The sequence below is a fragment of the Dendronephthya gigantea genome, unplaced genomic scaffold (assembly GCF_004324835.1).
Source record: "Dendronephthya gigantea isolate DGI-Jeju-01 unplaced genomic scaffold, DenGig_1.0 000005F, whole genome shotgun sequence".
NCBI classification, from domain to species: domain Eukaryota; kingdom Metazoa; phylum Cnidaria; class Anthozoa; order Malacalcyonacea; family Nephtheidae; genus Dendronephthya; species Dendronephthya gigantea.
Genome location: NW_021163015.1, coordinates 3358962 through 3382833, shown reverse-complemented (window position 1 = coordinate 3382833; position 23872 = coordinate 3358962). Strand labels below are relative to the sequence as shown.

Here is a 23872-nt window from a genome sequence, read left to right as displayed (position 1 = left end):
GTGAAAGGTAATCCCACCCTCTCCCAATAAAAAATACAAAACACTTTAAACAGGATCACAACATTTCATTTCTACCGAAACACATATCTAAGCTAGACAAAGATGACAATGATTTAACATGTTCTTTTTTACAGTGTTTCCTGACTGATAAACATATAGCTTTACAATTTCCTCACATTACATTGAGAGACGTTAATTTTGACGCTCAACAGTTCAACCAGAGAATTTCCCTCCACTTTTTTTGACCACCAAACACAAGTTTTGGCATCATTTTTTTTGGTTCATGTTTCCCAAGGTTGGGAATCTCTTGCGTCAAACACCAGCCTGAAACCCGCAGGCTGTATTCAATATCCCATACCGCCTTCCTTGAGGGCCCGTATTGTGAACTCCATTCGGGCCTTGCTGACCATTTCTTGGACCACCTTGATTCTGCATGTGTGGACCTGGAGAAAACGAATGATCACACAATGTTAAACCACAATTCCAATTTGTTAATTAAGGAAGACGATATTACTTAAAGTAGAGTCTCACCTCCTTGTGCATATCCTGGCGCCATATGTCTAGATAACCAGTACAGAAACATAGTAAACATCTTCCAAATTTATTCTTGGGGTTACCCCTTCTTTCATACACGCATAAAAATTGATCTTCTGTTGATGAAAACAGCACTGAACAATGTTATGTGTCACCCTAACAAACATAGTTGTTACAGGCCGCAGCAACCAGTTAGGCTTCAACAAATTGCTGGAACATGATAACAATGTTTGTAGGGTGTTGAGCACAACATTTTCCTGTGCTGTTTTTATCAACCAACCAGGTAGAACCTGTGGGCTTCTTTGCTGTGTTAACTCACCCTGCGTACGGATTCTTCGGACCTGTTCTTTTCCCCAAGAACACTGAAAAGACAAGCGAATGGTTAGCCAAGGATAATCGGGTGAATCTTGACAAACAAAGGAGGTAAATCTAGCTAAATCATTGCTTTCTTTCATTTTGGTTTTTCAACATTGATAGAGTGAACTAGTCTTCAATTTCAAACAGATCGATTTCATTTCAAGGCAGTACAATACCAAGGCAGTAGAACCAAAGAAGCATCCTATGGTAAGATAAGGCTATTATTATACTCCATTTTGCCAACATTCTTGCATACCTTTAAAACGTTTCCATCAAGATTCTCTCCATGCATACTACAAATGGCTTCAGCTGCAGGATAGTGATCATCAAATCTACAAAAAAGGTAAATTAACTCTGTAGTTTCTTTCGACAATAGCTTCAAGATTTTCAGGTGTATTTTGCCAGAGTCATCCAAAGTAACCGACAGGGGCCACAGCCCACAACTCTGGCCACAACAAACACACACATACCGACTTATGTTATAAAAGCGTATCCCTTGTCAGCGAGTACTTGAATAATAATGATATTTCCATACGTTTCAAATACACTCATCAGTCTTTCCACTGAAAAAAACATTGCCAAAGATGGAAAGATTCTCAGTCTAAAATCATCTAAGCGACCACTCACCAGCAATCTGGTCAGGAAGGTTCCCAACTATTGCCTGACAATCTGCACATACCGCTTACCCTGTGGTGGCTGAGGCTTACGAGATGCCCAGTTAGTTCTAATCTGTTTACCATTGAGTGTTTTAATAACAACTATAAATCAGATTTTCTTTGGTCAAAATGGATTGGAGAGAATTGATCATTAAAATCATTGCAAGAAAGGCATACTGTTTCATTACGTACCATTCATTTCTTTAATTTGCATTTTCTGCATTCTATATGCAAGTAAAATGACATAGCTGAAACTTACGTTTTACCAGGATATTTTGGCAACTTAGTACTCAGGGCAATGATCAAGATAGTTGTGGCAGAAAAGGCAATAACCAATCTCTTTTTAAATATATAAACTAATACTACAACATAGGTTCATAATTTCCGTACAACTCTCAAACTCCAGCAAATTGCCCCCAATGAGCATTCCTGTACTTCACAATCATATAAAGTGTAAAATCCTCATGCATTGTGACATACTTACAATTTCATTATAGATGTATGTATGTACGTAGGTATGTATGTAACATTTTACTTCGCCTTCTGCAAAAAATGGTTGATACAAATTGTATAATGGCTATCATAAAGCTAGATTGTTATAAGCAAACAGAAAACCAAATTTTGGGGTTTTTTTAATATTCATTTTTTTATTTATTCCATGGGAGAATTATTTTGAAAACATTTTGTTTTTGAATTAAAGAACGTCTAGCTAAGTTTTGGAAATCATTGCACATTAAAGCAACTATATAAATATGACAATTAACCTTTTTTCTAAATAGAGAAACTAACCTGACCTTCCTTATAGGTTTTCCCACAGGTGGTGGTTTGGGTTGTTCTAGCTGTTAAGGAATAAAGAAATGTAATTTAGTTATTTAAACTGACATTGACATTAAAATTAAAATGAAGACTTGAAAAAACATTCTACTTACCATAATTTTTCTTTTTACCAGCCGCTAAGGAATAAAGAGATGTAATTTAGTTAAACTATCTGACATGCACAGCCAGGCATATTAATTAGCAACCTGTGTGCATCTGGATGGTGAGACCCAAGGCCAATAAATGTATTATGGAATATTCAAAATATCAAGTTTATATATATCCAAGGGGTGGTACAGGGAATTACCTCGGGTACTAAGGGTAGGGGAGCTGAGTTGAGCTTTCTCTTATAATTGAAGAATGTTGTTTAATTACAATATTAAATGTCCCTACCTTCAATTTGCGTTTAACACGGCTTTTCCACTGCCACCTCAGGCACCTCTTGCTCTCTTTATTTAAGAGGCGGCAGTGGAAAACCGCCCCGTCATAGGAGATCTCGTATTTTTCTAATAAGAATAACAGTAAAAATCATTGAATTATCATAGTATATTTCAAAAACATGGAGACAATTAAAACAAAATATTAAAGCACAACATTATTGCTAGAATGTAATAACCACTACAGCAGGTATATTGACTGTGTTTATTACCTTTGTCAAACATTTCTTTTAATGTATTAATGTCAGCCCCCTTTAAGGGGACTGACATTTCGTACTTGGGCATTCTGCAAAAAATGGTTGATACAAATTGTAATGGCCATCATTATAATTTATAAACTAGAATATTAAAAAGAATTTCTTAATATTCCACCAAGGCCAGGCTGGTCAGTATTTTTTCATTTCATGGCAGAATTTAGCAATTGTGGTAATTAACCTTTTTGCGATTTTTCCCGTTTTCCCGAATCTCTGATCTATTATAATTTTTTTAACTGTACAATTGTACAATTCATAAGCGGTTTTTTTTCACCAAAAATTCCTTAGTTAAAAGAATTATTTAGGTCCTTCCTTGCTTCATTTCACTACAAGTGATAAAGTACAGCGAAATACCATTTTAAATATATCTTACTTTTAGTACGAAAATGAGAAATTTGTAAAATAAATTCAACTAAACCACAAACAGAATATCATATCCAAGCATTTCTTCGCGGATAAAAAACGGACAACAAAGAATATTTGTAAAAATTTAACGTTGCAAATTTAGGAAGACGAGCGAAGCGAAAACATGGCCGAACACGAGGCCGAATTAAACACAAAATTTAATCACTTTTATGCCATGAATGTGAAGTACTTTACAATAAACTATAAAACACAAGAACATACCTCTTTTTTCTCTTTTTTGTAAGCGTCAGGATTTAAGTATTAAAATTGAAGTATTGAAAGTATTTTGAAAACGCCTCGCCCAAAACTCGTCAAGTGACTGATTGGCAGTGATTGCAGATTGAGAATGAACTGGTTAGTGGTACCACAGAATACCTTACAGAAGTGGAACTCCTGTACTTTTTTCGTAAGTGTGATTCGTCATGATTCGTCACTTAGCAAGTGCATTTTTTTGAGGTAGTCACCCCCCTGCCATTGTCTAAAATCAAGCCATTTTTAGTATTGGCAGGGGGGTGACTACCTCAAAAAAATGCACTTGCTAAGTGACGAATCACACTTACGAAAAAATAGTATAGAGTTCCACTTCTGGTAGGTATTCTGTGGTGGTACTGGCCTCGCCCAGTGAACTCAAATAAAACTGGAACGCTCACTCTATCACTTTCCCTCATTGATGAGTGAAGCCAAGATGGCGGATCATGAAGCCTTTCTTGTAGGTATGATCCAGGCCTCTGGCGCGGAAACTTCAAAGGAAAAATCAGAATTCCCGACAAAATTTCCGCGTGGAGGCCTGGATCATACCTACAAGAAAGGCTTCATGATCCGCCATCTTGGCTTCAAACTTCCGGCAGAGTGAGCGTTCCAGTTTTATTTCAGTTCACTGGCCTCGCCCGCCAGGCTCGTGTCACATGTTAAAAAGTACTGTCACATGACAACGAATCACTAATCCTATTGGACAAATGTTAAAAAATACTGTCACATGACTACGAATCACTAATCCTATTGGACAAATTATTATTCTGCTGTGGCTGGTTGTACAAACTACAAAAGCTGGAATAGCACCACAGAATACCTTATATTTAGGTATTCTGTGATAGCGCTATCCATCGGATAAGGATCGGTTTCTTAATCGCTCTCTACACAGCAAAAAACGCTCAAGTTGTTCCCGGTTGATGAGAACAGGCCTCAACAATGTTGTGAACAACGTTGAACATGAACAACGTTGTCAACAACATGTTGCAATATTGTTAAGCGTAACAAGATGGAACAACATTGTTGACAACATTGTTCATGGGGTGCAGCAAACATTGTCGAGGCTTGTTCTCATCAACCGGGCACAACTTGAGCGTTTTTTGCCGTGTAGTAATCTCCACTTCTCTATAATCGCTTTATAATTTTCTAATAAAAATTGAAAAACATAATAAAAGTCTCAAAGAACAAATGAACAAATCCCTGCACCTGGATTATTCTTTTTCGCCATGTCACCATTTATCGCTTTCTTTTGCGGCATGTTGTCGGCAATCGTCAAAGTACGAATCACATTCGGCCAAGCCCGCGATATCCGACCGCTGAACAACAACAAAATATTTTCATTTGCTACAAAACGTATTTTAAAAATGTTTTCTTTATAAAATACATACGTTTACAACGAAAAATAGTTGATTTGGTATTCTCCATCTCTTGATATCCCTTCTCTCGAAGACGCTACCAACCATGGTGTTGGCTCATCTTTTTAAAAAGGTAAGAATCAAGATCAGTTCTCTCCCGAATTCCGTGGCTAATATTCTTCCAGCTCCTGGAATATTTGAATACTTCTTGTTCCACCCTTGGAAATTGTTATTTCTATAAGAAGGTGCCTGGAATTCCAAGTGCTTCTAATATAATCCACTGTAATATAATTCATTCGAGATTTGTGTCTGAGAAGGTTTTTAGCATTTTATTCCCAGTTCTGTTTTATCCACCCATTGGATTTCCCACTATAAAATTACCTACACCCCCTTGGAAATTCCATCATAATTTCCGTTATTTACCCTACCCTCTGGATTTCCATCCTGAAAATTAATATACAACCCCTGGAATTTCCAAGGTCCTCAACAGGGGGTGCACGGATATTAAATGCAATATGCCATTCTATGTTAATTGTTCTTTATACTTTAACATATCAAGACCCTTTGCTCAAGGGTGGTACAGGCTGCTGCAAGGGGAGGTTTATGGACTATCCAAGCAAAAACACCCTTTTCAAGGCTAGCTTCAGATGCCTCACTTGATGGTGTAGACATGAGATCCGGACCATTGTCCACACTGTCTGAAGAAGAGGAGATGATGAAAGATACTGGTATTGACTATCAAACATTGATCAATTGTAAGTCTGCATACCATTGAAAACATTCAAACAACCATCAATCTTTTGTGTTTAAAGTTGCAAAGTTTGCTGCAGAACAGATTTCACCACTGGTCGCTGAAATGGATCAAAATGGTGAGATGGATAAAGATCTTATTCAAGCAATGTTTGATCAAGGGGTTAGTTGTTTCCTTGTTGCATTGAACTAAAGATATCCTGGCATTTTCAATACTCCATGCAATTGACAAACTCCCTCTTCTCTCCTTATGCAGCTCATGGGTGTTGAAATAGAAGCAGAATATGGTGGAACTGATTCAACTTTCTTCAGCTCCATTATTGTGATTGAAGAATTAGCAAAGGTTGATCCATCCATCGCTGTTCCATGCGACATTCACAATACTTTGAATAATCGTTTAATTAGACAACATGGGACAGAGGAACAAAAGAATTTGTATCTTCCAATGATGGCCACATCAACGGTGTGTAATTCTGGAATCAGGGGCCGGTTGTATCAAGCCCGTTTAGCTTAAACGGTGGATGGATAAGTCAAAATTAAATAACACTTGAATATTATGATTTAATATTATTAAGAGATAGTTATGATTGGTGAGATAGTTATAATCGACGTTCATTTATTTCAATAGCTTTCATCATTTTGCCTGTCAGAACCTGAGGCAGGTAGTGATGCATTCTCCATGAAAACTGTTGCCGAACAAAAAGGAGATTATTTTGTGATAAATGGTAGCAAATGTTGGATATCAAATTCAGCTGAGGCTGGTCTGTTTTTGCTTTTTGCTAATGCTGCACCAGATAAGGTATGAACTATGCAAGCTATAGATGAAGTCATGATCCTGACTTGATCCTATAGATCCTGGCTTGGCATTGTCTGATCCAGACATAATCTTACAAGATCCCATCTTGGTTTTACCTGACTTCACATATCTCTAAGAAACTCCTGTATATAACCAGCATATAATCAACATGTAGTGGATTTTGTTCAATATTCAACACAATGTTGATTTCTACCATCCATAGGGTTATAGAGGGATCAGCTGCTTCATTGTACCACGTGAAACAGAAGGGTTTGACATTGGTCCAAAAGAGGATAAGGTAGAAGAAAGATTGAAATGTTTTACTGCTTCATTGATGGAATCTCTTCTGAATTCTGCTTTGACACTTTGTTATAGCTTGGTATCAGAGCATCATCTACATGTACATTGAATTTTGACAATGCCAAGGTATAAAAAATACTGCATAATCCAACCAATCCTTATCCTCAAGAGCTCAAATATGTTTCATATTTCAGATTCCAGCTAAGAATTTACTTGGTCAGTTGGGCCAAGGCTACAAGTACAGCATTGAGGTACTAAATGAGGGACGTATTGGTATTGGAGCTCAGGTGTGTAAGCTACCACTCTTGACGAACATGTTGTAAAACCGGTACATCACCATCATATTGTGAATTTGACCAATTTTCTTGTAGATGGTTGGTTTAGCACAAGGCTGTCTTGATCATACATTGCAGTATGTTAGAGAAAGAAAACAGTTTGGGCAAAAAATATGGGATTTCCAGGTGGAGGATGAAGTTATTATTTGAATGCATGGAATTTTTGTTCACAGTTCACCTGATAATGTACTGTAAGAAGCCCTTCAAATTCCTCCTTTTCTTCATCATGGCTGCTTTTTTCCTAGCTTTTTAGTGACTTCTGTATACCAAGGAATGAAACTTCTTTCTCTAAGTTAAAATTGATTCTTTCAGAAAGACTAAGTTCCTTGATACCTGTAGCCATTCCTCTTTAGGATGGCTTTAGATTAAAATAATTTTCTATTGCATTTTAGTCAATGAAACATCAGATTGCTTATGTTGCGACTCAGATCGAGGCAGCTCGTATGTTAGTATATAACGCAGCCCGAAGACAAGAAGCTGGATTGCCTGTGGTAAAGGAGGGAGCAATGGCGAAATTTTACGCATCAGAGGTACAAGGTGGACTAAATTACCGTCGATTGAAATAATTATCCTCTTTTAACATCGCTCTTGCTATATGTGGTGTTAACACGTATACCCTTCTTAGGTTGCTAGTATAACAACGTCCAAATGTATGGAATGGATGGGAGGTGTTGGTTTCACCAAGGCGTATCCAGTAGAGAAATATTACAGAGATGTTAAAATAGGTTGGTTCATACCGGTGTTTCATCCTCGTAAACAATTCCATTCTTCAAGAGCCATTATGGTCTTCTCTACAGAACAAAACTATCTTTCATATATCTCTTGTCATTACTAGGTGCCATTTACGAGGGCACGTCGAATATTCAGTTGACGACCATCGCGAAATGTATGGACGAGGATTGAGGCTGAAAGATTAAATTTCCAGGAATATTATACGATTGACTGTAACCATGAAATGCTGTCGTAATAATAGCAGAGTAAAGCTGTGGGTAGTTATAACTGTCAGTTACAGAGATAACAATGTAGCAAATACCTGTAATTAAGATATTTGTTACATTGATTGCACTGCTGAAGAATGTGTAGATAGATTTACTGTGATGTATTTATGAATGAATGAATATACTGTACATGTACAAAACATAGTCTTGTCTTGTCTCGTGTTTATCTCGGCTCCACCAATTTCAATTTCCCTCCGTAAGCCTTGAAAGATCACCAAACTGTGAGATTCAGGATCCATTTAATTTGATCTGAAATGCGCACCATCCAAACACGAACCTGTGTGAAAGGCAATCCCACCCTCTCCCGATAAAAAATACAAAACACTTTAAACAGGGATCAAGACATTTCATTTCTACCAAACACATATCTAAGCTAGACAAAAAGACGACAATGATTTAACGTGTTCCTTTTTACAGTGTTTCCTGACTGACAAACATATATAGCTTTACAATTCCTCACATTACATTGAGAGACGTTCATGTCGACGCTCAATAGTTCAACCAGAGAATTTCCCTCGGCTTCTTTTTGACCACCAAACACAAGTTTTGGCATCATTTTTTTTTGTTCATGTTTCCCAACGTTGGGAATCCCTTGTGTCAAACACCAGCCTGAAACCCGCAGGCTGTATTTAATATCCCATACCGCCTCCTTGCGGGCCCGTATTGTGTACGCCATTCGGACCTTGCTGACCATTTCCTGGACCACCTTGATTCTGCATGTGTGGACCTGAGGAAAATGAATGATCACACAATGTTAAACCACGATTCCAATTTAAGGAAGACGATGTTTCTTAAAGTAGTAGAGTCTCACCTCCTTGTGGATATCCTGGTGCCATTGGCATCATATGTCTAGATAAACCAATACAGAAACATAGTAAATATCTTCCAAATTTATTCTTGGGGTTACCCCTTGTTTCATAAAAATTGATCTTCGGTTGATGAAAACAGCACTGAACAATGTTATGTGTCACCCTAACAAACATAGTTGTTACAGGTCGCAGCAACCGGTTAGGCTTCAACAAATTGCTGGAACATGATAAAAATGTTCGTAGGGTATAGAGCACGACATTTTTCGGTGCTGTTTTAACAACAAACCGGAAAGAACCTGTGGGCTTCTTTGCCGTGTACACTCACCCTGCGTACGGATTGGGGTAGTAGTAACCAGGCTGTGCTTGCATGTGCATGTACGCTCCTCCCATTTGTTGTTGTGAATGCTGTTGGTGTTGCTGTTGTTGTTGATAGTATCCTCCATAATAGAATGGCTGTTGTTGTTGCTGTTGATAATATTGCTGCATATTTCCTCCACCTTGACCATCCTGTTCTTTCCCCCAGGAACACTGAAAAGACAAGCGAATGGTTAGCCGACGATAATCGGGTGAATCTTGACGAACAAGGGAGGCAAATCTAGCTAAATCATTGCTTTCTTTCATTTTGCTTTTTCAACATCGATAGTGTGAACTAGTCTTCAATTTCAAACAGATTTCATCTCAAGGCAGTACAATACCAAGGCAGTAGAACCAAAGAAGCATCCTATGGTAAGATAAGGCTATTATTATACTCCATTTTACCAACATTCTCGCATACATACCTTTAAAACGTTTCCGTCCAGATTCTCTCCATGCATACCACAAATGGCTTCAGCTGCACGATAGTGATCATCAAATCTACAAAAAAAGGTAAATTAACGCTGTAGTTTTATTCGACAATAGCTTCAGGATTTTCGGGTGTACTTTGCCAAAATCATCGAAAGTAACCGACAGCGGCTACAGAGCAAACTCTGACCACAAACACATACAGACTTACGTTATAAAAGCGTATCCCTTGTCAGCGAGTACTCGGATATTTATGATATTTCCATAAGTTTTAAATACACTCGTCAGTCTTTCCGCTGAAAAACAGATGTTTATAACCATTTAAATTGAAAACTGGCATTACAGATTAATTTTTGATCCAGGCATGGAGGCAATACATCGCCACAGATGGAAAGAGTCTCAGTCTAAAATCATCAAAGCGACGACTCACCTGCGATCTGGTCAGGAAGGTTCCCAACATAAACAGTTTTATTATAAATACTCGTTTTGTTTATAACTTCATTCAGGTCTGGCTTTTTTACTAAAACAGAAGAAAACATCAAAAACAAATGTAATGATGAACTCTGCGGGAGAACACAAGAAGAAAGTGGATAATCGAAGATATCAAAGAAGTCGTGTGTTTAAAGAAAAATTGATGATAAGATAATCATGCCATGCCTGACAATCTGCACATACCGCTACCTTGGGGTGGCTGAGGCTTACGAGATGCCCAGTTGGTTCTAATCTGTTTACCATTGAGTGTTTTACCTGGAAAATAACAACGATAAATCAGGTTTTCTTTGGTCGAAATGGAGAGGATTGATCATTAAAATCATTGCAAGAAAGGGATACTGTTTCATTACGTACCATTCATTTCTTTGATTGCAGATTCTGCATTCTATATGCAAGTGAAATGATATAGCTGAAACCTACGTTTTACCAGGATATTTTGGAAACTTAGGACTCAGGGCAATGATGAAGATAGTTGTGGCAGAAAAGGCAGTAACCAGTCTCTTTTTATATATATGCTAATACTACAACATACGTTCATAATTTTTGTACAATTCTCAGTCTACAGCAAATTGCCCCCAATGAGCAGTCCTGCTCTTCACAATCATATAAAGGGTAAAATCCTCACACATTGTGATATACTTACAATTTTACTATAGAAGGAAACAAAGCCGTATCCTTTTGAAGCACCAGTTCCAACATCAACTACGACTCGTGCATCTCTGTACAGAAAAAAAGAGTCTTACTACGAGGGAAAATAAAACTTTTTGGCAATTCTAGAAGATGAAGGTGCTCAGAACAGAACATAGAGCTTTAAAAGTCAACCATATTTCAGGTCTTCGAACAGTGAAGAACCATGGTTAAACCCCGTGGCTCTTTTTTACATTTTGGCGCAAGTATTTTAAAATATCTCAAATATCTCTCATTTTGTATATCAAGTCATCCTGGTTCTCTTAGATTTGAACTTAAAACGACGCAAAGTGTTAGGCAGCATTGTTTTAATACTACAGCGACGGCTCCGCAAGAACGCAATTGTGCAGAGATTGACCACTTTGGATTGAAAACTCGGGATGTGTTGTTTGCATTTTGAAGTCTCTCATTCATTATAATTATTAATCATTATAACCTAACAACTCGTTCATATCTATTAGGAAAACGTGAAGGGGCGTTTGCAGGCAAAAGTGTGAAAATAAACAACGTAAAAAGCATACGTTGCCAGGAGCTTCATGAGCAGCTGAGGACACAACATCTGTATCAAGGAGGGTACATAGTGTTACATAGGTACAAAATGGTACAAAATAAGCCATAGAGAGATAGTTATAAGTTCTCTAGATAAACTTGATATTTTGATGGAACTAAAAAACTTTTATATTCACCACAGACAACTGATGCCAAAGCAGCGTTAATAAACAAGGATATTGATACTTACCTGGAAGACACATTAATTTATATAAAGCATTAAATATTAATTTCAATAGTTAATGCATATTATATAGGTTAATATTGTGCAAAATCAAACCGTTTAAAGCCAAATTTTTTTATGTGTTTTTAGAATGCAAAGTCATCTACTTTAACCCGTAGTAATTTTGAAGAATAAAAATTTGTATAAAGAAAGAAGAAATAAAAAACCTAAGGCCAAACCTTAGTCTTTATCTAAGAAATCCTTTTTGACTCATGTTGCTCCCTGGCAAGAAAAAGACAGCCGGGATTCTTACGGTGAACCAGGTTATATAAATTATAAAGAAGAAAGGTTTGATAGAAACGTCATTTTAATCAAGTGAAAACATAGAAATATAGAAAACAGCCTTTTCTCAGTACACATCTTGGTTTGGTTGAAGAATGAATGAGAACTGTGATGTGGACTGCCTGGCCTTTGGTTGAAGTGGTAAAAAATCTATAAACACAACTATATAACTATGCTAAGAGCGTTTATTATTAGTTCAAGTAATTGACTATGGAATACTTACGAGATTTTTCCAAATTTCTCAAAAGAGTTCTTGAGGAGATCCGTCGTCATTTCATCAGGTAAATCACCAACAAAGATGTGGAAGTGACCTTAAGATAGGTTTATAAATTGAGTGTGTCTATAAAACACTTAGGAAATTTTCATGTCTAGATATAAACTAGACTAAATGACAGGTGTTTATGGAGGAATGAATGAACTTACTGCTTGTGTCCTTCCTCATTCCGGTGTTGCTTGTTGCCCAATTCACTTTGATATCCTTTCAAGAAAACCAGAGAACATGAGGTAGGCAAGTGATGATTGTGGTTAGCAATCAAAATACATGCGAAGGTTTGCAAGAGACAGAGAGAGAATGAAACCACAAATACTGCGAGGTATCTTCCGGTGTTTACGACAACAAACAGGTGGTTGGAGACAAGTTTTGTAAACAGATGCATCTGCTAATCATGTTTTGACTTAAATCCTTGCTAATTTTTGCCAAGAAAAACAAAGAATAGTTCACTGCACAAAACTTTTTTTGGTTTACCTGTTTACACAGGTGTACACAGACTAACTTTAAGGAAAAGGCTGTCTATTTTAATGTTATCAACACCACACTTCATTTAATTTTGTGAGGTATTACCATTTTATTCAGTTAGCTAGGATATTTCAAAGAAAAATTTGTATTATTGGTGGGCAAACATCTTTTCTCTTAACTTAAAATATTATTAAATACGAACACAATTTTTTCAACACACAAATTTTTAAAGTGAAGTTTTTTACCATTCATTGAGTAATATGCCTAGCAGCCAAATGTTCATGAAAGTGTGTGTTTACACTAGTTAGACCAAAGGAAAACCTTCAAAATTTCAAAAAGCTGGAAAGACCACAACGCTAAAAGGCTCATGTAAATATTGGAGAATAACTTCTTTTATACCGTACTCAATACAAATCCTCACAAAACTTCTATATTTCTTTTGCCATGTTAAAAAAAGGTTGGGAGAGTTTCTTTCTACCTGATCAAAGACACGTCGTCCATTCATGGTTTCCAATGCGGTCTTTGCAGATTCGTGGTCTTCAAATTCCACAAAACAGTATGGGTCGTTTCCAGTGTGCTGCAAGAATAAAAGTTCAGAAGCAGATTGAAAACACTTGGCTTCTTTGGGAAACTGCTCTTGCAATACGAATAGGTCATGTCTGATAATTTCTAGAACATAGAACAGTTCTGCTGTTTGTTTTGTGATAGATTTGCTAACTTTAATATTTTACTCTATAATTAACAATTGTTATATCATTGTGCTCACATTTATTGGGAACTTTGAAAACATTCTTACAGTGGCATTTGTAAACTTGTTTACTGGAATTGAAATTGGGCAACTCCAGTATTTTTCACTATTCTGACTATTTTTTCAAAGTTACTGAATGAAATGAATTATTAATTTATTTTTTCACTGTTTTTTTTTGCTCATTGTGGAGGACTGGTTGTGAAAACAAAAAGAAAGAAACATGAATTAACCGAAGTAATCAAATAAACTTGTGAGACATTTTTCCATTCATTACAAGCTACATGAGAAGGTCAACACACCAGTTAATGCAAACATGCATATATCACATGAAACAAATCACAATCCATGGGGAAAAACCTTAAATCATCTTGAAAAAAATTGTACATACTGAACATAGGACTTTAACAGCAAATATGTAGATAAATAAACAAACACTAATTGATACTTCTCTTTGACATGAAACATCTCATCTCACAAACATCAGGTTAATAATTATTGAACAGTCAAGATCATGATATTTAAAAATTTTCAGAGGCAAAACCCTTACATTTTATACAAATATTTCACCTATTACAGTACAGAGTATGTACTTCCTATCTAGAATAGTTAAAGAGTACGTTTTAAAAGCATTTGACAAAGCAGGAAGGCAAAAATTATGGCTTTCTGCAAGCATGAAATGGCACCCCATGGTCTCAGCATCTTATGAAATTATCGTTTGTCGACTTCGCCATAAAAACTGTAGAAATATTTTCAAATAACTTTTAAACCTACCATTCACGTCAAGTATTGATCCTTGACAGCAAAACAAACGGGAAGTTGTGTGTTAACTTGATGTTTAAGCGAGCAAGCTCACACGAGAAATGTACCGGATCATTTGCACCCGGCCATTCTTATATAGAAAACTATTTGCATTTATGACTTCGCTAAAATAATAATATATTCTCAATGGCCAAAGAAATATACATTTCAATAATGGTATACAATAAAAATGTATTCCCAGTGGCGTTTACTGTTTATATTACTTGAGAAATTAATACAAATTGACTGATTGTATGATCCAAAAGTATAGCTGTCATTGACAGCCAGTCACGCCTGTCGAAATCTTGTATGAAAACATTGTTTTTTCACAGACCTTGACCTAATTTAATTATTTTAAACAGCAAAACTTTTACTTACATCATATATCATTTTACATCTCTCCACTGGGGCTATTTTACCAAACACTTGCTTTAAAAATTCCTCTGTACATCGTCTATCTAAGTTACCAACGTACCTGTGGGAAAGATATTCAATGTCAATACATGCGAACTTTAAGGTCGATTTTACGCAAATATAAAGCCTCCTCTCGACTTACAGAACTTTCGATGCACCTTGATATGACTAAAATTTAAAATAATAAGAAATTTAGAAAAAATTCGACGTAAAAATATGAAAAATATTGCAATAAACTAACCTGCATCATCGTTTCAAAATTCTCGTACTTGAACGCAGAAAAACGCCGGACACGAGTTCTTCCACCGCGCGCGCGTACATTCACGCGTATGCCTGCTGACAAGGATGGACGTGCGAACGCTGGCTCATTGAATGCCAAATGACGCGTAATTTATGCAAATTAGGAACGATAATCACGATGATTAATTATCGATAATTAGCGTAACAACAGCTAAAAACAGATGAGACAGAAATATCCACAAATGTTGGTGTTTGCAACAAAATAAATTTAAAATTTCCTTAAGTCTATCATATCATTTTGTAGAATTAACTATGTACAATATAATTAATTGAAAAATTAATTAAGATATTTGACAAAAAAGTTTTCACCACGAAAGTATTTAAAAAGTTTAGTGTGTGTACTAGTCTTCAATTTTTTCACATAAGACTTCAACGCCCGCTATTCAATGCCAAATCCTTCTGAATTTGAAATTGCAATCGTTAGTTTTGTCTTTAGTTGTTGTCTTGTTTTGTAGGGCGGCAGACAAAGCTGATTAAAACATGTGTGCGCCATTGGCAACCTAAATGTGAAATGAAATAAAACGATAGCATTAGTTTGTGTATTTGTTTCCGATTTATGCACTTCTGCTTACATTTCATCGCTGACATTCGCCATTCGTGTTATCTTGAACTCCATTTCGGCCATGCCCCCGACAGGTATGCGATCACTCCCCGTGCAGAAACGTAACAGTTTCCGCTTCAAGGAATTAGAAAACTTTCCTACGATTTCCCAGAAATATCTAAAATACACAGATGAACGAATTAAGCCGGGAAATGTCTGGACTTGAAAAATCAACACAACTACAAAACGTGCAACAAAAGGATCAATATGATACCTGATGGTTGCATCCCTTTTTGAGAAACCATCATAAATTGTGACTTTTGATAAAGCTCTCATATCAAAATCTGGATTGCCACAGACCAGCATCTCTATCTCTTCAGGACGCAACAACTGAAATAAAGTAGGAGAAGAGAATTAATGATGATCCAAGCCTAGCTTAGGTGTTCCAACAGCGAAGGTTTTTCGACGAAGGAGAGATCTCAAGAGTAACAGTGACGAGAACTTACAATCAGAGCATTTGACGCACAGACGCTGTGGAATCCGCGATAGAATGCATCAAACTGACGATAGATTGATTTATTGAGAATGTAATCAACATATAGATCAACATACTCTAAAACGAGGATTGAAGAAACAGAGGAGTTAGAGGACGATCGAATTCGCATTCAACACGGATCACAGTCACCATTTTTCGTTAGGTTTTCCTACCTTCTCTATTTTCATTTGTCACCGGAATCAAATGACCATTTTCTTTCAAATTTTCAGTGACAACAGAACCAAAGACAGTGCTGGACACCTGAAAAAGTTGTTTATACTGTATTAAATACATGCATGCATGCACCTAGCTTTGTGTTTAGTTGTATTTTAACTAGGACGCTGCATGTAGGACACTGCATTGTACCTGAAAGGTTTGACACATGTCATCTTCAACATCTCCCTCGTAGTTTAAAAGTCCTTGCAAGCCTTTAGCCAGATCCTGTGAGTGTTTGGGTAGCATGTTAGCAAATAAAATGCACATAAAGCCTAATAAATGCGATTAATTCACATTCTACGGTGGGACAATAAAGGAATTGCTTACTGGAACAACTTCTTTCAAGTCAGTGAGATCTAAGTTTGCCACACCGACTGTTGCATTTTTATCACCCGGAACCACTGCGGGACTCAACAGTTTCTTATAACAACAGAGAGGAAACCGTATATCCAATATCGTACTATTGTAAACAGCTAAACCCATTAGCTAACCCACAGTTAAGGACAATCACGGAAGCATTAAAATCGATTAAGGGATTTCATACTATATCACTCAGGAAGGAAGAGTGATAAATATTGCATTTTATGATCACTTTAAGCGCAAAAGATACAACTCCAACAAGATTGAATTCAGCGAGATTATCAACAGCCATATTTGTGAACCAATAACAGGATGATTTCTCGTCGTAACGAAACATCCCTTGAAAAAAAATAGAAAATAAATTATGAATCATGAATATAATATTTCATTTCAGCTGTCGAACAACGTCAGCTTCATCTAGACACGACGTCGTAAAAGAAACTTCGCAGGTTTAACAGGTATATTTTTATAGTTTAAGATTCGTCTGATTACGATATCATGCATGCATGAAAAATGATTTACGTGCAGACAACCAGAAACTTCCATCTTCCGCTTACAAACGGAAGTGGCATTTGATCTTCCTCGCAGGAGTTGATGAACTCACCGAATTCTGGACGAAAGACTTTTCGTATGAGCAACATAAACCACTCCTTCGTCAATCCACCCATGTCAACACCAGGTTCACCCACAAACGTCACTTTTAGTTTCTTTTTTAAATCATTCCTTTTGTGGGATATCTAAAAGAATAATAATCGCCACCTCAACGATCTATATTCCTTTTTTCTTCAAAGTTTTTATTGATGATTTAGCTACTTAATTAAATGTGAACCTCGTTCAAACCTCGCCATAAACGTTACCTCGTTCAATGAATCTGAAATTAAGTGATCCCGTCTGACGCGAAGATTAAAAAACAACATACTAACGGCAGGTGGCTCCCGTTTCTTGACACCAAGAAGTAGACTTTTCTGAAATAAAAAATAGATCTTCGCAACTGACTTCTCATCGATGCATGACTCTACACTAACATTGAATGTAGTTCGTCGCTTTTCCTGAGTTCTTCTTCGGCTATATCGCTACTATTTCATCTGCATGATGTGACCTATTCTTGCGTGTATCTGCATTTGAATATTATTATTTTCTGAATCATGCTGGCAGTGTAGGACTATGATACTCACTCGTGCAATTTCGATCATTTGCGCTTCCGAATCTTTCTGAAGAATATAACGCTTCGCGCTGAGGGTCAATAAAAACGGATATTGACAAAATGTAAAAGTCCTGCAATAAAAAATATGCACGCTGTTGAGTGGATGAAAACTTAACTCGAAAAGGAGCTACGATAATGTGCTCAGACATCGGCTCCAAGGACTTTTAAGTTGTTCTTCATTTTCAGTTGGATTGGAAAATCCAGTTTTACGAACTCACCCAGTTCTATACTGCCAATTATCGTACTCTTTTGTAAGGTTCATATTGTCCAAAATATCAATATACATGTATGCGTAAGATACGATTGGTTTGTTGTTTAACCAGTTCGATGCGTCTAAAAAAGCGCGAAAGAAATATCTTAATTTGGTATGTCGTCTAATATTTTTCTGTACAAATCTCCTCCCAATCGCAGATTAAGATCAACATAGGATCTATTTACTTAAAAGAGCCAACACTTTGACAGCAGATGGGACCCAGAAACGCATTTTCTCCGGAGAGGCCGGTAAATCATCCTCTAAATTCGGAAACAATGCGACGCTGACGAACTGCAAGGTGGAATAAAGGATATATTTTACTTATCCTATAATAATAGTAAAGATTATGATTTATAGAAAGACACGATTCAGTCAACGAGTTGTATTACCTTTTAAGTTTCATCAAAAAATTGACGAAGTTAACTGGTATACGTACCTCTCTCAGACGTCTTATCATTCCTTTGAAACATGAAATTGGTAGCCTATGGGAAAATGGATACTTCATGGTAAGAGGTGAGATTCTAGACTAACTAATTTCCAAAATATGAACTTCAACTATAATATGAGTTGGAAAACCCACCAGGTCATCCAGGACACCAACGTGTGATGTTGATTGTCGGAAAGTGAACTAACTTGGCGTAACAAGTGGGAAAATATCACATAGGAAGAGCAGCTATCAAACTGAGGATTCTAAAAAATTTAACGATCAACATCACGTGAAACTTTCAGGTTTTAAAAAAAAGAATTTTCAATCTGCATCAGTTATTTCTGGGGATTTTCACCATTGATACTCATGTGGCTTTAGATTGACTTAGATGAACTCAATGAATATCGCAAACCTGTAGCAGAATAAGATAGCCAGGAAGATCTTCATCGTTTTGCTTCCTAAACAAAATAAAGCAAGCAAGAATTAGGATGGGAACTCTTTATACGCTATATATTGTATTGAATCCGCGGAACATTACACTCTTTTTCTCACTGAAGTGAGTGAACCTTCTATACAACCGATCTAGCACGCGCAATTTCGGTTTTGTAGCTCATTTGAAAGACTCGCTGTTTATCATATCATCTTTGAACAAAGATCTGAAGATCTCATTTATACATTGCTTTACAACCTACTTGACGTACTTTTTAATATTACTCAGCAAGCAGTTGACGATTGACTTCAAAACTGTCTTCCTGTGATCGCTAGGCTGTTAAATATAACAGAAAGAAAGTTCAGCGTGATTGAAGGAAAAATACGGGGCCTTATTCATCGGCGCTTTCTGTATAATAAACGCAGGTATAAGAGTACTAACCAAAGCCATTAGGATATCAAAGGTGACGTTCACAAAGATGGAATTAATTCCACATTTTGGGTCAAATTCGCTGGCCTGAACAAAGCAAAATGTGAGTTATAAAAATGACGAGTAAGCACAACTAATTTAGTCCAGCGAAACAAATTAGGTTGTCTACATTTGCAGGCATTTCTTTTGTAAACATTTACCTTGTAAATTTCTGATAAATTTCGCAATGAGCTGAATGCTGCTTTGATGAAGTCAACGATTGTTGAATAATCTTTAGCTGCTTTTGCTTTTTTGAATTCTTTCCTGTTTTTAAAGACAAAATGCTGGACATTTACTATATACATCAGTGAAAATCATCAACCCATCTTGCATTCAAAACATCTTTCACATACACACAAGAAACGTCTTCTCGTATCCTTACTTTAAATCAAATGTATTCGTAAACATTTTAATGTTCTTCATTTCATTTTCAGTCGGGTTTTCTGATTCTCCACAAGCGAGTTGTGTCGATGTTTCTTTCGAGTCACTGCCCCCATTTTCATTTTCCTTGTCCTCAATCTTGTCAGTACTTTGACTGTTTGTGGCGGAAGAACTCGTATCATCTGTGGTCGTATCCAGTTTCTCAGGATTCCATACTTCAGAGCCACTGCTACTACTGCTACTGCTAACTGGAGTACCACTTCTCGAATCAATCGTAATACCGCGTAAGTTCGTTTCCACTGATATGAATTTTCGTTTAGCAGAGTCACGCAAGGCCCGAGCTCTCGTCCTCAAAGGTTCTGGGGGGGTATTCTGCGCGTCTCGGCGAGGCGGGGGTTGTGGTGACAGCGGGGGGAGGCTTGGTGTAGAGCTCGGAGAATTGTCGGGGGTTTGGCGTGTGGACCTCTCGCTTGAGAAGAACTTTCGGATGCTATTAAAAGATCGCTTTCCCCGACCATTATTTTTCGATCGAGATTCTTCTTTAGCCTAAATATCGTTTAATAAAACAAATGAGTTGTATTTGACGGTGGCTTCTTCATTGCAACCGCAGATGTTCGTCAACATTATATATCTTAGGTTGACAGCCGTGATAGAAACAAGAAAATTAAAACCAGGTCTTTATTTGCAGGTATCGGGTAATTTGTTCGGTTAAAAGAAAGGAATAAAATATCACAGCATATAGTTCTAAACAAGGTCGAACCTTTCGCAAATTTCAAAATGCTTGGTCTTGGGAAAAGAAACGAACCTGTGCCTGTAGAACAAACGTACGTGGCCGGCGAGGCAATTTCATAGCCAAATATAGAACGTTTTTTAGTGTAGGCGATAAAGCTAGTGCGGGGTTTTTCTCTGAAGTTGAACGTCACGTTCACGATATACGAACTTATTCTTGTTATAGATACCGCCGTCAACATCATAACGAACGTTTGATTATCCCAGGATAATCCTAAGCCGATAAAACCACAAATACTGTAATAAAACTTGTAACTGCTTCTTTATGTGCTCACTCAAAACACCCAGTCTCCCAAACTCCAAACTTCTAAAAATTCTAAAATCTATTTTCATATTTAAGCTATAAATTTTTTATTGCATTACAATTTATTCTATTTGTCTCAACAAACTTCTCCATACATATTTATTTCAAATTTCTTGGCAAGGAAACCCCTTGTAAAAGACATTATATTATATATACTTTTAATTCGTGTATAAGAGGATTGGGAGATGGATGCCTGGCCTGATGGGCAGTAAACTCTGCGTTTAAATAGCGGTGTATATAAATGACATTAATTAGAGTTTTCACCATATTATAATCTAACTGCTCAAATATATTCAATAAATTGGATAAAGTTCTCGCAAGGAATCGCATAATCAAGGAAAGGAAACGTACTATTCTTAAGTGAACCACACGGCTGTCTTGAGGGATTGTCATAAGAAATTATTTTTGAAGAGAAAATTTAGCAAGGTTAACTGCATTATATGTTATATGCAAATTACATGATAAAGTCAAAACCACTAACAAGAATCTTTGTTTTCAAAGCGACGAATAACGGATATATATGAAACAGGAACGCCGAAGAAAGCTTATTTCAAACAAGCTTGTCAATAATGCTTAACGATTTCACACAGGGAAAAAGACGGCGATTTACCAAATACTTAGAATAGGAAATTAAGATTCTGGTAAGCCGTATCAACTTACCGACACTGTAACCGTTATTTCTTCGTCATCGGAAGGATTGAAGACAGGGTTTCTAATGGAAGGTAAAAAGCGTCCTCTGCCTCTATCGTCGCTGTCACTCGCTTGCGATGCTTTTGCCATTGGTCAGCTCATCGGCAAAACGACGGACGAGAACTACGAACTCCATATAAGTTTTTGGAGGGTTTTGGGAGACATGAGTTCTCGCCGTCTTGAAATACGCAGCTGCGTGTATGTGTTACCAAGGGAGACTGCTTATTCTCATGTTAGCAGGTGTATTTCACTTTCGTAAACAATTTGAATGCAGACGAGTGACGTTGTTGTGTTGAAAGATTAATTTTCATGTAATTGTAAGCGCACGTCGCGGTCACATATTAAGCGAGTATTTTAAGGGTTTCAAATAGAATGAGTGGAAAAAATATAATTACAGGAACATCTTCAGCATACACTTTTTAAGTTTTCAAGCGCAAGAAATTAACACCTGCTGCTGCTGGTCGATCATTAAGACCGCGCGCGAATTTGCCTGGCTTGGAAATCTTTCCCAGAATTTTGTGTTTAGCTACTATATAATCGAATTAATGATCCTATATTTCTGGGGTTTTCACTAAACTAAAATGAAGTGGCTCTTTTAAAAACTTCAATAAATTTATTTGATCATGAAGTTTACAGCAATATGAAATACAGTCTTTAATATCAGACTTTAATGATCTCTATATATTATAGGCACTAGAGGACTGTCCCTAAATTGAACCCTGCTTCTAACTAGAAGTCCTGATCTAGTTGATTATTCTGACACAGTCATGTCAGCTAACAAATCTATATATATATATATATATATATATATATATATATATATATATATATATATATATATATATATATCAAAATTTAGAAAGGTTGTTATAGCAAATCAAGAGTGCACATATAAGAGTGCACATATAAGAGTGTATATATATATATATATATATATTAATATATATATATATATATATATGCTGAAATTAATGTTGTTTAAATTACTTCATGGTCATTTCTCTTCCTTTTTTTCTCGTTTTTCCCTGCCCATGACATAAAACTCATCATTTGGGCGGCAATTCATCAAGTGTGCCATTCTATTTGATAAGGCAAAGAGGGCAGCGACTGATCCAATATCCCATGCATCATCTCGACTCAATCCATTCTTCTCCAATTCTTCAAAATCACTTTCTTGAACAGGTTCAGCTCTGCCCATCTTCATTGCAAACTTCAAAATTGCTTTCTCCCTCTGAGATATGTCTGCACATTCCCAGTTTGTTGCAACTTGGTCGGCGATCAGGGGTTGCTTTGAGAAAATCCTATGCAAAGCCCCATGCGCGACAACACAGTATGTACAATTATTTGCACCACTGGTAGCAACTATGATGAGTTCTTTCTCGGCTTTTGTAAGACCGCTTTCATTTGTCATCACCACGTCATAGCAGTGAAGAAATGCTCGGAGTTCTTCTGGTCTGTGAGCCAGTGCTTTGAACACATTTGGGACAAAATTAGCCTAAAATGAGGTATTTAACTATATGGTCTGAACTGCTAATTTAAGTGATGATCATTGTGCACCCAACCAATATGGACCATAAAAGCTACAGATGCCTCAAATACATCACTCCATTGCTGGGTACATAGGGGAATTGCCTACCCCTTCATCACAGCAATTCACCCTAAACACTCCTCCCAAATATCATGGTCAATGCCCCCTCTATATGAATTTAATATAAAACCATAACAGTATCCCTTAATTATATACATATTAAGATAGTACGTAACCTCATTGATCTATGCCTTAACCATCAAGATTCCCCGATAAAATACCTTTTCTTCAACTTCATTCATGACTTGTTGCAAATCCTCTGGCAAGCTGGATCGCTCGGGCACAGGAAAACGACTAATCGTTGACATAGATTCACTCCTCAATACCAATTTAGATGCTGGAATTGAAGTACCAGTGCAAACATCTATCGCAGAACGCATACAGATTAAACTAGCCATTCTTTTTACATCAAACATTCTCCGTAATGACGACATTTTCACGATAAATTCACTTAAATCACAGAGGAAGAATATATGAAATATGATCTTTTATATACCATAGCAGCTATAGTGAGCTCAGGCAGCCCGGTCAATGCGGTGACGTCATACTATCTTATGTGTATAAAATTATCCAAAAATTATCCTAAGGCTGGCAACTCTCTGACAAAAAATATATAATGCATA

General features: G+C 36.7%; 5 protein-coding genes across 9 annotated transcripts; 1 reads left to right on the top strand and 4 right to left on the bottom strand.

Annotated features, from left to right (window-relative positions):
• Positions 1 to 64: 64 nt before the first annotated feature.
• LOC114515829 lies at positions 65 to 3823 on the bottom strand. Of its 5 annotated transcripts, XR_003686251.1 has the most exons (13): positions 3682 to 3823; positions 3013 to 3086; positions 2757 to 2869; positions 2477 to 2500; positions 2337 to 2386; positions 2032 to 2090; positions 1740 to 1771; positions 1578 to 1649; positions 1362 to 1454; positions 1148 to 1223; positions 854 to 896; positions 532 to 560; positions 65 to 443 (listed from the first exon to the last, which is right to left on the bottom strand). XR_003686251.1 is itself a non-coding variant. In XM_028535153.1 (5 exons), the coding sequence occupies exons 1-5, from the start codon at positions 3083 to 3085 to the stop codon at positions 2039 to 2041; spliced, it is 312 nt and encodes a 103-aa protein (XP_028390954.1). In that variant the 5' UTR covers positions 3086 to 3823; the 3' UTR covers positions 1788 to 2038. The 5 variants fall into 5 exon arrangements, 1 of the variants encoding a protein (XP_028390954.1); XR_003686250.1 differs by having other exon boundaries at positions 3013 to 3823; XR_003686253.1 differs by having other exon boundaries at positions 2342 to 2386; positions 3013 to 3823.
• Positions 3824 to 5048: 1225 nt separating this feature from the next.
• On the top strand, positions 5049 to 8366 carry LOC114515827 (short/branched chain specific acyl-CoA dehydrogenase, mitochondrial-like). The gene is made up of 12 exons (XM_028535151.1): positions 5049 to 5196; positions 5623 to 5791; positions 5876 to 5976; positions 6070 to 6276; positions 6442 to 6612; positions 6833 to 6907; positions 6985 to 7035; positions 7104 to 7196; positions 7281 to 7370; positions 7637 to 7774; positions 7870 to 7969; positions 8080 to 8366. Exons 1-12 carry the CDS (start codon positions 5170 to 5172, stop codon positions 8145 to 8147), a joined length of 1290 nt encoding a protein of 429 aa, XP_028390952.1. The 5' UTR covers positions 5049 to 5169; the 3' UTR covers positions 8148 to 8366.
• A 201-nt stretch (positions 8367 to 8567) lies between these two features.
• Positions 8568 to 15086, bottom strand: LOC114515828 (nucleolysin TIAR-like). The gene is made up of 15 exons (XM_028535152.1): positions 15005 to 15086; positions 14906 to 14931; positions 14728 to 14824; positions 13282 to 13380; positions 12491 to 12545; positions 12291 to 12378; positions 10970 to 11045; positions 10681 to 10711; positions 10510 to 10581; positions 10265 to 10354; positions 10046 to 10130; positions 9831 to 9906; positions 9377 to 9579; positions 9054 to 9091; positions 8568 to 8969 (listed from the first exon to the last, which is right to left on the bottom strand). Exons 1-15 carry the CDS (start codon positions 15011 to 15013, stop codon positions 8872 to 8874), a joined length of 1143 nt encoding a protein of 380 aa, XP_028390953.1. The 5' UTR covers positions 15014 to 15086; the 3' UTR covers positions 8568 to 8871.
• Positions 15087 to 15256: 170 nt separating this feature from the next.
• On the bottom strand, positions 15257 to 22020 carry LOC114516227 (probable E3 ubiquitin-protein ligase HECTD2). Its single transcript, XM_028535648.1, has 21 exons — positions 21632 to 22020; positions 19880 to 20424; positions 19659 to 19761; positions 19471 to 19545; positions 19301 to 19365; positions 19012 to 19057; positions 18753 to 18862; positions 18609 to 18654; positions 18358 to 18463; positions 18138 to 18252; positions 17891 to 17990; positions 17573 to 17680; positions 17320 to 17452; positions 16966 to 17054; positions 16683 to 16841; positions 16506 to 16580; positions 16313 to 16400; positions 16111 to 16217; positions 15879 to 15994; positions 15636 to 15782; positions 15257 to 15563 (listed from the first exon to the last, which is right to left on the bottom strand). Exons 1-21 carry the CDS (start codon positions 21749 to 21751, stop codon positions 15443 to 15445), a joined length of 2574 nt encoding a protein of 857 aa, XP_028391449.1. The 5' UTR covers positions 21752 to 22020; the 3' UTR covers positions 15257 to 15442.
• Positions 22021 to 22275: 255 nt separating this feature from the next.
• Positions 22276 to 23763, bottom strand: LOC114516126. The gene is made up of 3 exons (XM_028535508.1): positions 23471 to 23763; positions 22609 to 23156; positions 22276 to 22444 (listed from the first exon to the last, which is right to left on the bottom strand). The coding sequence occupies exons 1-2, from the start codon at positions 23681 to 23683 to the stop codon at positions 22656 to 22658; spliced, it is 714 nt and encodes a 237-aa protein (XP_028391309.1). The 5' UTR covers positions 23684 to 23763; the 3' UTR covers positions 22276 to 22444; positions 22609 to 22655.
• Positions 23764 to 23872: the final 109 nt, after the last annotated feature.

Coding starts and splice junctions, on each gene's coding strand:
- LOC114515827 (XM_028535151.1), top strand. CDS start 5,170: ATGGTGTTGGCTCATCTTTTTAAAAAG. Junction 5,977..6,069: donor AAGCAATGTTTGATCAAGGG/GTTAGTTGTTTC, acceptor CTCCTTATGCAG/CTCATGGGTGTTGAAATAGA. Junction 7,970..8,079: donor TTACAGAGATGTTAAAATAG/GTTGGTTCATAC, acceptor TGTCATTACTAG/GTGCCATTTACGAGGGCACG.
- LOC114516126 (XM_028535508.1), bottom strand. CDS start 23,683: ATGTCGTCATTACGGAGAATGTTTGATGTAAAAAGAATGGCTAGTTTA. Junction 23,157..23,470: donor TGAATGAAGTTGAAGAAAAG/GTATTTTATCGG, acceptor ACCTCATTTTAG/GCTAATTTTGTCCCAAATGT.
- LOC114515828 (XM_028535152.1), bottom strand. Junction 13,381..14,727: donor GATGTAAAATGATATATGAT/GTAAGTAAAAGT, acceptor TTATTCTTGCAG/CACACTGGAAACGACCCATA. Junction 9,907..10,045: donor AAGGGATACGCTTTTATAAC/GTAAGTCTGTAT, acceptor CTTTTTTTGTAG/ATTTGATGATCACTATCGTG.
- LOC114515829 (XM_028535153.1), bottom strand. CDS start 3,085: ATGCCCAAGTACGAAATGTCAGTCCCCTTAAAGGGGGCTGACATTAAT. Junction 2,870..3,012: donor AAAAGAAATGTTTGACAAAG/GTAATAAACACA, acceptor TATTCTTATTAG/AAAAATACGAGATCTCCTAT. Junction 2,501..2,756: donor GTGTTAAACGCAAATTGAAG/GTAGGGACATTT, acceptor TTTATTCCTTAG/CGGCTGGTAAAAAGAAAAAT.
- LOC114516227 (XM_028535648.1), bottom strand. CDS start 21,751: ATGGCAAAAGCATCGCAAGCGAGTGACAGCGACGATAGAGGCAGAGGA. Junction 17,991..18,137: donor AATTGGCAGTATAGAACTGG/GTGAGTTCGTAA, acceptor TTTTTATTGCAG/GACTTTTACATTTTGTCAAT. Junction 16,581..16,682: donor ACTTGAAAGAAGTTGTTCCA/GTAAGCAATTCC, acceptor AAACACTCACAG/GATCTGGCTAAAGGCTTGCA.